General features: G+C 42.0%; 1 protein-coding gene across 29 annotated transcripts in view; it reads left to right on the forward strand.

Moving 5' to 3' along the window:
- LOC128686186 (nucleolar protein dao-5) overlaps window positions 1–15,268 on the forward strand; it is a 1,503,768-nt gene that overhangs the window by 1,075,852 nt on the left and 412,648 nt on the right. For 8 of the 29 annotated variants that reach the window (XM_053772981.2, XM_053772992.2, XM_053772996.2 and 5 more), the window contains exon 2: window positions 10,268–10,681. The exons of the other annotated variants lie outside the window; for them this stretch is intronic. In XM_053772981.2, coding sequence (XP_053628956.1) covers window positions 10,621–10,681 — 61 coding nt within the window. In that variant the 5' untranslated portion in view covers window positions 10,268–10,620. The remainder of the gene's footprint in view (window positions 1–10,267; window positions 10,682–15,268) is intronic. 29 annotated transcript variants of the gene reach the window in all.

Below are 15,268 nucleotides of genomic sequence, written 5' to 3' on the forward strand. Positions count from 1 at the left end.
ACTACTAATTTCATTTCACTTAACTACATAGAGAAAAATCCTAATTCTTTGCGTTCCTCTGGTTCGCTTGTCTTTCTCTCCCCCTCCTTGGACAGTGATAAAAGTCTTTACTCGAGGGTTGAAGAGCAATGGTAGTGTTGACTTGTGGTGATGTCTGGTGAGGATTCGTATTGTGCAGTTACCAAACGAGGCCTAGGCATTCACTGCATAGCTCCATGCACTCCACATTGCTTTCCTCCAGATTTTCATTGTGTGGTCTTTGTCCTGGCTCAGTGTCCTGTCCAGTAACGGTTAGGTAGTCTCCACATGTGACACAGGGATGTGTAGTTATGTTAGTGCCCGGGCCATGCTGGTGTCTCGGGAAATAATGGACAGATACCAAAGTGGATGTTGCTATAATGATCTCAGGCTACATCAGACTTCCATCTAAGTGACTTCTTAGGCGACATAGATATATTCTTGAAGTGGTGAGCCCCAGAAATGAGAAACAAGTTGTGTACGGTTTGGTAGGACGTGAAGTCTTGCTCCTCGATCCTCGTACCTGTCAATTGAGGATCGGTTGCAAGTGCTCCTGACCCCTCTCTGTGTAACTTAACATGTGCTGTTGACGTTGATGAACATTTTAACTGTTACCTTGACTTGGTCTTTCCCTTTTATCGTGACATTTACATTTACCGGGGTGCATGTATTAATCTCGGGGCACTTTGAATATAATCTTTTGACACTAATAATTTAACGATAATTTTAACTGATGCTGATTATTTTAACTTGATGTGATAGTATTTGTTTGTATTTGTTATTCGTGGCAGTACTTTAGTAGTTTTTTGTTGTATTTTCTGTTGGCAAGAATGTTGAATGATCTACACGTCAAAGCAATATTCATCTTTCAAAACTTCTACTTATCTGTATTGGTTATGTATTCTGACTCAGTGTTGTCGCATATCAGACAACCAGCCCCTTATCCTGTGTGTCTAGTACCCTGGATACTTTAATCCTCTCCCCTGTGGTCCTTGTTTCGTTTTCGTGGGTTGTCAGGCCTAAGTCACTGTAGTTTCTTTCCCCTCACTTTGAGTAACATTGTTGTTGAGAACCTTTGGACTTTCTCGAGTTTCTTAACAAGTCGGTGTCTCTCGTATGAATTTTAAATGAAATCCTGTAACTGTTTTTCACTCTTGGATTTCTAGTCTTGTTTTTCCACATTAACCTCCAAGATGGCAGGTAAATCGTAGACACCTCTAACTTTAACTTACATTATCATTGCTCTCCATGACCCGCACACGTTTACCGCTTTACTAAACTTCATAAAGTAAAAAAAATACACGTGGGTTATATCTTGGTGCTGCATACTCTCAGATAAGCTTAACTTATGTTGTGTATTGTGTCATAAGTTATTATCTAAGGTTATTGAAGCTGTTCTTAGGATACCTTATTTTGCATGTCACTGAAGCTGTATTATTAAGCACTACCGGGGATATGTTCGGTGTAGTGCTTACTTTCTAACCTTTTTTCTACTACTTTTTCTGCAGTACCTCTCCTTTCAGGCTGTATTCCATGTTTTGTCTTCTCATTCCCTCCTCGTTTTCTTATTACATAGCACTTACCATAATTTTAGTAATTGCTTGCCAGATCATATGTGCAGCTGTTAGTCATCTTGGAACCACTCGTTACCATCATTACTGTGTCAATCAATACATGTACTACTTCCACTATTACTACTTATCTCTATCAATTAGGATGTACTTTTGCTCTGAGAAATCTTAGTTTTGAATGCCTCGTACGTTCAACTTTTTTTTTTTATTGACCTGTACCTGTAAATGAAGCCCGACAAATTTAATTTCTGCTGCACGCCAGACACTGCTTGTGTCTTCAACATGTAGGTCGGAATGAGTGTGAATTGGTGGGCGTGTCGACAGTTGCGACAGAGGTGAGGATGGTTAGTGTCGGTAATGATCCCGCCATTGTTTTAACTGCTGCCTCATCCCTCCCAGTCCCGGCTGTCAAGCAAACTCAACTCGTCACTGTCGAGAGTTGAAGCACTAACAATTTGTCATAGTATGTAGCTGTCATGATGCTCGTCCGTGGCGAGTGACAAACAGGTCGTCCATGTCCCTCTCTCACTTCCACTCAGTGTTCGTCTTTCTCGGGTTACCAAGATTACCTGTTTTGTTTAATTAAAAATTTTGTTTAATTGTTTTTGCTTCAGCTACCCTCCCACACGCACGCGTTTTTTTTTTTTTTTTTATTTGTCTTTGGGTTGTACCTGGGCTCCCCCCTTCCCCTCACACTCAGACAGGCACGTGTGTTGTGCTTTGTATTAGTGTCGTTGGCTAAGACTCTTGAAAAAAATTGTCTAGATTTTTTTAAGTTTCTCTTAATATACTTTCAACGTGTGCTGCTTCAGTTTTGTTGTCATGATTGTAAGGCGTCGCTAGCAATTGTCTTAATCGCTCGTATTACCGGGGAAAAGTTAAATGCGAGGCTTAGAAAGTCGTACACTGTGTGTGCGTGAGTGATTACGTTGGTAATTATTTCCAATTACGTGTTTGTGTCTACAAGACTTGAGCTATATCTGTGATATCTCGTCTTTACCATAATTAAGTTTAAACTTTTCAATATTTTTGGGCACATAACCTATATATAGAAGCCTACATCATACCTTGAGTATTGTGTGTGTAATGAAACGCTTCCTGCTGTCTCTTTTTACGCCCATTTTTACGAATTCAATCGTGTCCCCTCGAGTCCTTCCTTAACTCTGCTGGTTTTAAGAGTTTTGCATTGTTTTCTCAGGGTCTCTCCTGGAATATAGGTGATTCTCTTATCTTTATTAATTTTCTAACGAGAGCAGTTAGTGTTTCTGGTTCCAGGGATCATGCCCTGCCCCTCGACCCGGTCTCTGACCATGCCTTCAAAATTAGTAAGGAAATTAATAAAAACCATAAGAATTCTTCAAGACACATGACAGCAAAGTGTATACTGAATGCGAGTAAATTTTGTAGCGCTTTGCCTGCTATCTTACATCTTCATGAGATCGTAACTCCATCCATGTTCTTGAAGGTTAGCTTGTGTATACATGTAAAACAAGGTTTACATGTATATATACATACACACATACTGTGTATGTACACAATGTAGTGCTGGCATCACTAGTGTGTGTAATGAGGCGTGTGCCTACTCTGCCTAGGCTTCAACATCGCTCCAGCATTTCAACTTCTCTTCCTCAAACTGTCTTCGACAGAGCTGCCAGAATTGGAATTCTGGCCAAAACTTCAGGCGCTAACTTGTACATTAACGTTAAGCACGTGTCGGGACGACACTTGTCAGGCATTGTTTTAGGTGTAGTGAAATACAGCATTCCCCTCACGTTGGGATTGTTGCCTGCCGGTTCCAGGGTTGTACCACAAACTGCCTCCAGCTTCCTGTTTCATGAGTAATGACGGGAGGTTTGTTTACATTGTCTGGACTCATGGCTATTGTTCCGTAACGCCCTACTTCTGTTGTACCCCGTTCACCCCTGAGGGGCTCTTGAGCTGAGGAAATGCATCTGTCCTCTCATGGATCGAACTTGATTGCCTGTCACTCCCCAGACGCTACATGGGCTTAGCGCTTCCTCCTAAATATAATAATAATAATAATTATTATTATTAGTATCATTATATATTTTTCCTTGCCTCTAGTCTTTACTCGTCTCTGCCTAAAAGCATTAGAAATAAATACCTTTGTTAGTCGACTGTTGTGGAGGAAAAATAGGTTAGAACACCAGTACTGCTGGAATGTCGTATCCCGTGTAAGGCATTTCAGTCCTGTGTAATAAATCTCCAGTACCTGCTGGAAGAATTAGTGTTCGGCAAAAGGTATCCGTGTACCTAATGATATTTGAAAAAAAAAAAGCTTAACTATCCAACTGCTTCGTCATCAGGTGCTGACGCATCCCAGTATTGTGTCGTGACTTGGTGGGTGTCCTCGTTTATGGGATGATTTGGATTTTGTGGGACCTGCTTTCATCTGGACTTGATGAGTTGTTGATGACCTGGTTTGACTCTCACTCATCTCTGACGAGTCAGTGGCCCTAACTGTAATTGCAAATGTTTGTGCACCATCCCCTTACCTACTAACTCGTAAATTGAATAGAAAGTAACCTACGTTCTGCTTCGTCTTGGACCATTATCAAGCCGCTAGCAAAAAAAAAAAAATAGAAAGGATGCCCGATGTAAAGTCAGGACATAGGAGTTCGGAGGTTATACTATAGCTCTATACATCATTAGTAAGGCCTCGCTTAGTTTACCCAGCTCATTTATGGCCTCTATACTACAGACAGCAGTAATGGTACACAATGTCAATAAGATGATGAATAAAACACATTTCAACACCTACATAAAATGGCAGGGAGATGGACTTGGCGTTATTAATATACCACACTCTTCAGTACTGTTCTGAAGTTGACGCATCGTGCTAGTGAACTTGTTAGATGCTGTGGAGTTGTTCATGCCAGTTTTGTTGTTAGATGCTGTGGAGTTGTTCATGCCAGTTTTGTTGCTAGATGCTGTGGAGGTGTTCATGCCAGTTTTGTTGCTTGATGCTGTGGGGTTATTTATTATATTGATATTGCTAGGTACTGTGAGGTTCTTCATGACACTGGTGTTGTGAGGCTGCTCAGTCGTTGTGTGTAGTGGAAGGTGTGGAGGCTGTCAAGTGTTGGGATGAATGTCTTATCAGGGTGACGGATACTTTATAATTCACTGTATAGTCGGGGAAGAAGATTGGTGGTTATTTTACGTAAATTAAAGGATGAACTCAAATAATGATTCCGTATTTTATGACATAAATCTTAGCAGTAATGATAATGCTTTAGATGTATGTATAAAGGTAAGGGAATTCGTTCCAGCAGAAGTTTTTGCAAGTAACAGTGAACTTCAAGGAAATTTCAAGATTTTTTTTTTTTTTTACCTTGTATAAGACAGTCGGGGTTTTACGATGTAGACTCAAAGTAGTGTGTTGCTTATTTGTGAAGTATCCATCACTGTTTGTGATGAAGGTAATTCTTTGGTGTTTTAGTCTATTAACGCATTGATGTGTGTGTGTGTGTGTGTGTGTTTTATTGCGATCGGCGATTGTCTAGAAAGGTTTCCATACCTGAGGTTTTCTCCCGTGAGTTACGAACCTTAAAATAATTTTCCCTCAGTATATATCGGAAAAGCTGGTCAAATAAGGTCGAAGTGTGTAGCGCGGCGTATGATGCCCTGCGGTTTGCAGGAGTCTCTGTGCCACGTACACGGCAACGCATTTTTAATGAGAAAAACGACAAGTGTTGAACGCGCTGTCACCCGTAGGCTGAACTTGGAACGTTTAATATAGCAGCCTGTCACTTCCACAGGTGGCGCAGAGGAGCCAGACTATTCCTGAGCTGTAGTACGAGGAGCCAGATCATTCTTGAGCTGTAGTACGAGGAGCCAGACTATTCCTGAGCTGTAGTACGAGGAGCCAGACCATTCTTGAGCTGTAGTACGAGGAGCCAAACTATTCCTGAACTGCAGTACGAAGAGCCAAACTATTTCTGAGCTGCAGTACGAAGAGCCAAACTATTCCTGAGCTGTAGTACGAGGAGCCAAACTATTCCTGAGCTGTAGTACGAGGAGCCAAACTATTCCTGAGCTGAAGTACGAGGAGCCAAACTATTTCTGAGCTGTAGTACGAGGAGTCAGACTATTCATAACCATAGTACGAGTTATTATCTCTCGTTCAGAAGGGAAAAAACTATATTTCTTAGCTGCATTTTGAGGGGGGACATTGATCTCAACTTCTGTATTGCTTGTTGTGTCTGCTGTCTCACCTTTAAGGCAGCAACCGTCTGCTTTGTAACCACAACGTTATATAATATACTGATGCAAAGCAGGGAGGCTACTGCCTTAAAGGTGAGGCAGCAGACACAACAAGCAGTACAGGTGTTGGGATCAATGTCCCCCTCAATGTCAATGTTAAGCTGTGAAAGAGAGAGAGAGAGAGAGAGAGAGAGAGAGAGAGAGAGAGAGAGAGAGATAGATAGAGAGAGAGAGAGATAGATAGATAGTGAGTCAGAGTCAGAGTCAGAGTCAGAGTCAGAGTCAGAGTCAGTCAGAGACAGAGACATCGGGATATAAGCCGAGAGCTAAATCCAAAATAGATTGAAATTTGATTTTCAAAACTGGCAAGAAGTGTAAAATAAGGGGTGTCAGTAGAGCCTCGGTGGTAAGATATGACCTGTAACCTTAAGTTAAAGTTGGCAGTCTTAACAGTGGTACACTGCTTACTGAGGTGACCCCTGACCTTAACATATTGGTAGTGTCCACAGTGACAAGTGTCTTCTGGGATGACCTGTGACCTTAGTGCCTTCTACGCTAACTTTATGACCTTTGCATGGTCTTGTTTATAGAGCAGTGTGACTTAAGTGACGCTCAGATGATTTTACTGGTGATGGCGTAGTAACTATTGCACTTATATATATAATGCATATATATATATACAGTATATATATATATATATATATATATATATATATATATATATATATATATATATATAATTAGATTTCATTAGAAAGACTCGTCAAGGTCTCATAGACCTTTAGTAAGAATCGTCAAAGATAGGTAGAATGAAATGTAGATGAGGGCAGTTAGGTAAGGTTATGGAGGTAGGTTTTTATTGAAGTGTGCACTTAGTTATGAAGGCAGGTAGTTTTACGAATAGTTTGTGTGTGTGTGTGGAGGGAAGATCGTATCCTGCTCCATAACTCAGATTTGTGCTGTAGCAGAGACGAGAAGAGGTCAAGCGTTGGTGAGTGGTAACGAGCGGGTAGTTAGTCTGCATGACAAAAGTGTATTGGGGTGGGGAAGATCTTAGTGGTAACGAGCTGGTATGCCTGAACTTAAACGAGTGTCCAGGCGGGTAGAGTCCTAACGAGGACATGAAGGGTCGGCTTTAACTTTTAACCCTGGGAAGGGAAGTTCTCGCCTTCTCTAATTCTCTTCATTTTTCAACTTTTTTTTCTTAATCTTTATATTCCTCCGCCCTCTCCCCCCACCCTTAGTCTCTTCTTCCTCCTCCTCCAATTTATTTGTCTTCACATTTCTCTTCCTTATTTACCCCTTTGTCGTCTTACCTCTTCGCTGATTTTTTTTCTCTTCCCATACTAGTCTCTCTCTCATCTCTCTCTCACACACGTCTACCTACCTCCACCTAGCTCCATTCTTTAAAATGTATTTTTATTACCTTCCATGACTTCTTTATCTGGTTCCTTCAACTTTTCTACCACCCTGGAGCTAAACTGGTATTTACTGTCAAGCTTGTGTCTCATTTGTGTCCAGCCTTCATCCATCTCCCCCTCACGGATGTGAAACACCATCATCATCATCGCCCTGTCAATGCCTCGCCTGTATTTTGTTCGTGTTGTCACGTGTCCTATGGCTCATGGCTCTTCGAGGGTCATTACATCTACATCCTTTCGTCTCTCTCTTGTCCCTAAGCTGTGGGACTAATATTGCTGCTTGACACTTTTCTTTCTCAGGTTTGTGTTTCATCAGATGCGGTCCGTGATGGTACTTCGTATCCTGGCCGGACATGAATAGTGTCCTGAATTACTCGTTGTTTAGACTCCGTGAAGGCGATCTTTAGGTCTGCCAGCTTCTCTACGCATCAGAGGTTGTGGTGGTGGATGAGTGCTTCCTCTGAGATTGTCGTGTTATTTGTCAGGAGAAATCTGAAAATTTCTCCTGACGGGAGTCTTATGTGATGAATCGCTCAGTGGAACCTTTGTTCACTTGACAGAGGTCTTCCGCTGGCTTATTGGTCCACCCAGTAAAAGGTAAAGATAAAGTTGTAGATGTATGTTTTACAATATCTGGAAAAGACCTGGGCCGGGATGTCAGCATAGTTGCTGATCCCCCTTACATGTGTTGTATAGCTTAGCTGAGTATCATAGTACCATCCATGTGTTTTATATAGACGATCCCTATTAGGCCTAGTGACTGTATGATGTCACGGGATGCGGCATGAGTGAGTGGGATGCGCTACCTCACTCTCAGTCCACGCTTAGACCTACCAGGCAGCAACACGGCAGGCTGGGCCTCCCTTACCACAGTCTGACAATGTATAGTGTTACCATCCACACGTGTGTTTATCTTCAACCATCATATCTCCTTTCGAACCCCCACGACAGGGACACCTACCGGCGAATCATTCAAGACAAAGATACTCAAATATTGCACATGTCTAATTCTTCTTCATAAAAAATAAAAATTACATAGCACGTGAAGTTAGGATTTCTTTCCCTTATATAAAAAAATGGACCACTAAGCTGTAGTATCCAGAGATTTGAATTACACTTCTTGAAGTTGACTGCCAGTAGACACCGTCTGTGCATATTTATATAAAATCAAAGTCAAGATCCTTGGATTTTGCTGGTTATGCTTGCCTAAGCTAATGCGTCTTCCCACTGTCACTTATACAGATTGTGTCGTTAGATATTAAACACTCATGGGGTGTGTAGTAGTAGCTTCGGCAACTGAATTCAGTTTTTATATTTTTTTTAGTGATCCACCAAAGTGGCTAGTTTTAACCCTAGTTTGTAAACAAGTTTTGTTTCAGTTTCCTCTTTCCTTTTTTTTGTCTTCTTTTCTTCTGTCGCGTGTTTCTGTTCCTTCATTATTTATTTCATCACTTCCCCTTCCCCCCACCTCTGTGTACTTGCTCTCCCTCTGTGGGCACCTAGCTCCCTTGTGGGCACCTAGCTCCCTTGTGGGCACCTAGCTCCCTTGTGGGCACCTAGCTCCCTTGCAGTGCTCCCCTTTCTTTGTATTTGACTGGCTCCTCATCCTTAATTCCCTACTACTACCACCACTGCTGCTACTACTACTACTACTACTACTACTACTACTACTACTACTACTACTACTACTACTACTACTACTACTACTACTACTACTACTACTACTACTACTACTACTGGCCCGGTGGTCTGGTGGCTAAAGCTCCCGCTTCACACACGGAGGGCCCGGGTTCGATTCCCGGTGGGTGGAAATTCCGACACGTTTCCTTACACCTATTGTCCTGTTCACCTAGCAGCAAATAGGTACCTGGGTGTTAGTCGACTGGTGTGGGTCGCATCCTGGGGGACAAGATTAAGGACCCCAATGGAAATAAGTTAGACAGTCCTCGATGACGCACTGACTTTCTTGGGTTATCCTGGGTGGCTAACCCTCCGGGGTTAAAAATCCGAACAAAATCTTATCTTACCACTACTACCACCATTACCTCTTCCTGCCTATATATAGCCGTCTTGCTACACTTCTGGTTAGTGTGACTTTGTAAATGGTCCAAGCAGGACCGAAACGTCGTCGTAAGCTCCTCTCTTCTATGTGCGGGTTATTTGTGTATATATAAAAGGCTTTTCCTGTAGTATAGAATTGTGCAGCCAATCAACATACCGACCACTCTTGCTTATTCTGTGCTAGATCTCTAGTAGGTTTGTAGTTCCTAGGCGGAATTTATCTTTATGGGTTCGTGATATCTCTACCCTTACATGTGTATTAGGACCATGTGATTTTTTCAGTTACTCACTAAATGCGTACGAGCTTTTGTCGTAGGCAGGTGAAACATCTCTAATAGAAGAACCTTTTTTTCACGTTTCGCTCTAATTATGGTTGTATCAGGTCTATCATAGACTTTATACAAGTAGTGTCTAGGGCGAAACTTGATATAATGAAAGGGTCGCTGTTGCAAAATCTTAAGTGTGTTGATCACTTGTTATTAACTATGTTATTAGTGGTATCCAGGTCTCTAGCTATGACACTCCCTCTTTAGCTGTGTGTGGCTGTTATTCTGCCCTAGGTGGTCCCTCGCACCCCCTCCCCCAGCTTTGTGGTGTTCGTGCGTGCTTGCGCGTGTCTTGTTAATGAGCATGACTTAACTGTGTGCTTTCTGAGTTTATGCACTATCTGAACGAGGAAAAAATATTGAAAAAATCATATAATGTTCACCATCAAGCCAGCGAATATAACACTTCCGGAATCCTCTGAAGGCGGTTAAAAGTTTATGCAGCGAGACATTACGTTGAAGAGAGAAAAGTCATGTTCCAAGTGACAGGCGAGTGAGCGGTGCTTATTTAATTCTGAAACGTTTAGAGAAGAGGTTGTGGTCGCGGATGAACGGACGCTTCTTGGGTCTTAGTCTTCCGGTATTTGTTTTCGTTCATGGGCGCTTCTGAGATGAGTTCTTAATCCGCTCGTGTTTTTTGTAGAGTACTGAAGAACTAGCAAGGAGACAGGCATATACATATATAAAAGCGTTGACATAGCGATAGAGAAAGTGAAATCTGGAAAAGGCCGTAAGTGGCAGGGAGGCCGCGCCCACAATGCTCTAGCAGCGAGACGGCTCAACAAAGTTATCGACTATACCGCCACCAGTGCTACTTCCGCCACCCCCTAACACCACCGCCACCACCACCACCAACCTCAACACCACCATCACGCACACCACCACAACCTCTCCGTCCCCCCCTCCCCCCTCGAGCCTCCGCCAAGCCTCCTATACCGCCTTACTGAGGTACTCGTGCGGGGCGCGGTCTGGTAGGATCCCCCAGGAACCACCAGGATGCTATCGTCCTGTTGGTTCACCACGCCCTTCACAGGATGCTTCACCACTGCCATCAAAGGTAAGTTGTCTTACTCTCAATGTGCTATTTTTATTAAACAAAGATTGGTACACCAGTTGTGTATTGTGGGCAGGTGATGCTCACCACCCCTTACCTCCATTAACTTGATTAATAAAAGTGGTAAGGGGAGATCTTGGGCTTATCCATCCTCATGATTGGTAGTTGTAATGGGAGATCTTATACATCATTATGATTGGTAGTGGTGATTGGAGCCACTTCCATACCATACATTCCTTTAATTAGCAATAGTAACTCTGCACCACTCGCTTATTTTATACAGCTGAGAGTATCGTGAGTTAATTTTCCTGACTGTGAGAGAACTTAAAATAAGGATATACCGGTTTCAGGTGTAGAACACTCCTGGTTTCATGCCTGGTACGAGTGTTGGTTAGTTGACTAGGCTGGGGGAGGTAGGTGTGTGATTGTTGGTCAAGCAGAAGTTAGTTGTGTTCATGGAGCTCTCAGGTGCAGTCATGGGCCTCAACACATAGGTAAAGCCTCCGAGTACACACAAGACGCTGCACTCTAATCATGTGAGAGTGGATTTATTTACATCACGTTCTCTTAAACCAACCACAATTACTAAACTTTCACTCACGTCTGTGTGCACTTATAAGTAACTTACGAGTACATTGGCGAAATGTACAGCAGTGAGGCACAGCAAGACAATGCATCATTGTCTAGAAGGGAAAAATAATATTTTTTAAGACGTGAGGTAGCTTCATCTGTGGCTGCATATGTAGCTACATCTGTCACATTGTGTGGACTCGGGTTATTATGTAGTAAATGAGTTCCAGACCACAGTTCCTCCAGTGCAGCAGCGTGACGCTGGAACTAAGATATTAATCGTTGTGTAGGAATGTACCGCACATTTTGAAACGCATAATCGTGAGTTGGTTAAGTGTTAACAAATGATGATGAGTTTGATAAAGTCTGGTCGTTGTTATTGTGAGAGCACATTCTACCACACACCTGAAGTGGAGCTGCACTGCCTAGATTTCTAGGTGATATGATACGACATGACAAAGAGTTCTGAGGTATAGTGTAGCTAACACTTTCAGACCGGGAGCTAGAACAGTGAGAAACTAATCAACACTCGACATCCAGCATATCCATATAGATTTTTTTTTTTTAAGTGTGAGTTGCGAAGAATTAGCATGAATAAAAGTAGTGAAATAAACCATCCTTGAACTTTTTTGGTGCTTGAGAAAACGAACGTTGTAACTATCATGTCTTGTGCTGCAAGACATGACGCTGATCGAGAATAACAGTGTTAAATTTTGGTAGACTTAGATCAGTCAGAAATGCACGACAGGCAGTTCGGAGGAAAATGAAAGTTTTAATTAAAGAGCTCAAAGTGAATGATATATGTGGCTGCACACCCACACGGGCTAACACAAGTACCAGTCACCGAATTTTACGTCAGTCAGTGCAAAGGTTAAGTGGCAGGCCCAAGAGTTTGAACTCTCCCCACTCTGCATCCTTAACAACCCTCATGCAGTCTGTAGGCTTTAATAAAGCAACCATGTGTCTTACTCTCATCCTCTGATACACTCAAACAAGTAATTGCAAATACTGTAAGTAATTGTACAATACACAGTGGAGAGCATTATTGATGATACTCGTGACGTACACCCTGCTGGTAGTCTATTTGTACAGGCGGAGGTGCTCACAGTATTATATATTCTTCTTTCAACAAACCGGCCGTATCCCACCGAGGCAGGGTGGCTCAAAAAGAAAAACGAAAGTTTCTCTTTATAAATTTAGTAATTTATACAGGAGAAGGGGTTACTAGCCCCTTGCTCCTGGCATTTTAGTCGCCTCTTACAACACGCATGGCTTACGGAGGAAGAATTCTGTTCCACTTCCCCATGGAGATAAGAGGAAATACACAAGAACAAGAACTAGTAAGAAAATAGAAGAAAACCCAGAGGGGTGCGTATAAATATGCTTATACATGCATGTCTAGTGTGACCTAAATGTAAGTAGAAGTAGCAAGATATACCTGAAATCTTGCATGTTTATGAGACACAGAAAAGACACCAGCAGTTTACCTGGAGAGAGTTCCGGGGGTCAGCGCCCCCGCGGCCCGGTCTGTGACCAGGCCTACTGGTGGATCAGAGCCTGATCAACCAGGCTGCTACTGCTGGCTGCACACAAACCAACGTACGAGCCACAGCCCGGCTGGTCAGGAAGCGACTTTAGGTGCTTGTCCAGTGCCAGCTTGAAGACTGCCAGGGGTCTGTTGGTAATCCCCCTTATGTATGCTGGGAGGCAGTTGAACAGTCTCGGGCCCCTGACACTTATTGTATGGTCTCTTAACGTGCTAGTGAAACCCCAGTTTTACCATCATGTAAAACAAGTACAAGCTTTTATTTTACACTCACTTGGCAGGACGGTAGTACCTCCCTAGGCGGTTGCTGTCTACCAACCTACTACCTAGAATGTGTATGTATATATAATATATATATATATATATATATATATATATATATATATATATATATATATATATATATATATATATATATATATTTCTCCCAACAAGTTGGCCGTCTCCCACTGAGGCAGGGTGACCCAAAAAAAGAAAGAAAATCCCCAAAAAGAAAACGCTTTCACCATCATTCAACACTCAACACTTTCACCACACTCACACACAATCACTGTTTTTGCAGAGGTGCTCAGAATACAACAGTTTAGAAGCATATACGTATAAAGATACACAACATATCCCTCCAAACTGCCAATATCCCAAACCCCTCCTTCAAAGTGCAGGCATTGTACTTCCCATTTCCAGGACTCAAGTCCGACTATATGAAAATAACCGGTTTCCCTGAATCCCTTCACTAAATATTACCCTGCTCACACTCCAACAGATCGTCAGGTCCCAAGTATCATTCGTCTCCATTCACTCCTAACACGCTCACGCACGCTTGCTGGAAGTCCAAGCCCCTTGCCCACAAAACCTCCTTTACCCCCTCTCTCCAACCCTTTCGAGGACGACCCCTACCTCGCCTTCCTTCCCCTATAGATTTATATGCTTTCCATGTCATTCTACTTTGATCCATTCTCTCTAAATGACCAAACCACCTCAACAACCCCTCTTCAGCCCTCTGACTAATACTTTTATTAACTCCACACCTCCTAATTTCCACACTCCGAATTTTCTGCATAATATTTACACCACACATTGCCCTTAGATAGGACATCTCCACTGCCTCCAACCGTCTCCTCGCTGCTGCATTTACCACCCAAGCTTCACACCCATATAAGAGTGTTGGTACTACTATACTTTCATACATTCCCTTCTTTGCCTCCATAGATAACGTTTTTTGACTCCACATATACCTTAATGCACCACTCACCTTTTTTCCCTCATCAGTTCTATGATTAACCTCATCCTTCATAAATCCATCCGCCGACACGTCAACTCCCAAGTATCTGAAAACATTCACTTCTTCCATACTCCTCCTCCCCAATTTGATATCCAATTTTTCTTTATCTAAATCATTTGATACCCTCATCACCTTACTCTTTTCTATGTTCACTTTCAGCTTTCTACCTTTACACACATTCCCAAACTCATCCACTAACCTTTGCAATTTTTCTTTAGAATCTCCCATAAGCACAGTATCATCAGCAAAAAGTAACTGTGTTAATTCCCATTTTGAATTTGATTCCCCATAATTTAATCCCACCCCTCTCCCGAACACCCTAGCATTTACTTCTTTTACAACCCCATCTATAAATATATTAAACAACCATGGTGACATTACACATCCCTGTCTAAGACCTACTTTTACCGGGAAGTATTCTCCCTCTCTTCTACACACCCTAACCTGAGCCTCACTATCCTCATAAAAACTCTTTACAGCATTTAGTAACTTACCACCTATTCCATATACTTGCAACATCTGCCACATTGCTCCCCTATCCTCTCTATCATATGCCTTTTCTAAATCCATAAATGCCATAAAAACTTCCCTACCTTTATCTAAATACTGTTCACATATATGCTTCAATGTAAACACTTGATCTACACATCCCCTACCCACTCTGAAACCTCCTTGCTCATCCGCAATCCTACATTCTATCTTACCTCTAATTCTTTCAATAATAACCCTACCGTACACTTTTCCTGGTATACTCAATAAACTTATTCCACTATAATTTTTACAATCTCTTTTGTCCCCTTTCCCTTTATATAAAGGGACTGTACATGCTCTCCGCCAATCCCTAGGTACCTTCCCCTCTTTCATACATTTATTAAACAAAAGTACCAACCACTCCAACACTATATCCCCCCCTGCTTTTAACATTTCTGTCATGATCCCATCAGTTCCAGCTGCTTTACCCCCTTTCATTCTACGTAATGCCTCACGTACCTCCCCCACACTTACATTCTGCTCTTCTTCACTCCTAAAAGATGGTATAAAAGGATGGTATAAAAGATGGTATATATATATATATATATATATATATATATATATATATATATATATATATATATATATATATATATATATATATATATATATATATATGCATGCATTTATGGGAAATTGCTCTACCCTTGTAGGTCATACA

The sequence above is a fragment of the Cherax quadricarinatus genome, chromosome 9 (genome assembly GCF_038502225.1).
Source record: "Cherax quadricarinatus isolate ZL_2023a chromosome 9, ASM3850222v1, whole genome shotgun sequence".
NCBI lineage: Eukaryota > Metazoa > Arthropoda > Malacostraca > Decapoda > Parastacidae > Cherax > Cherax quadricarinatus.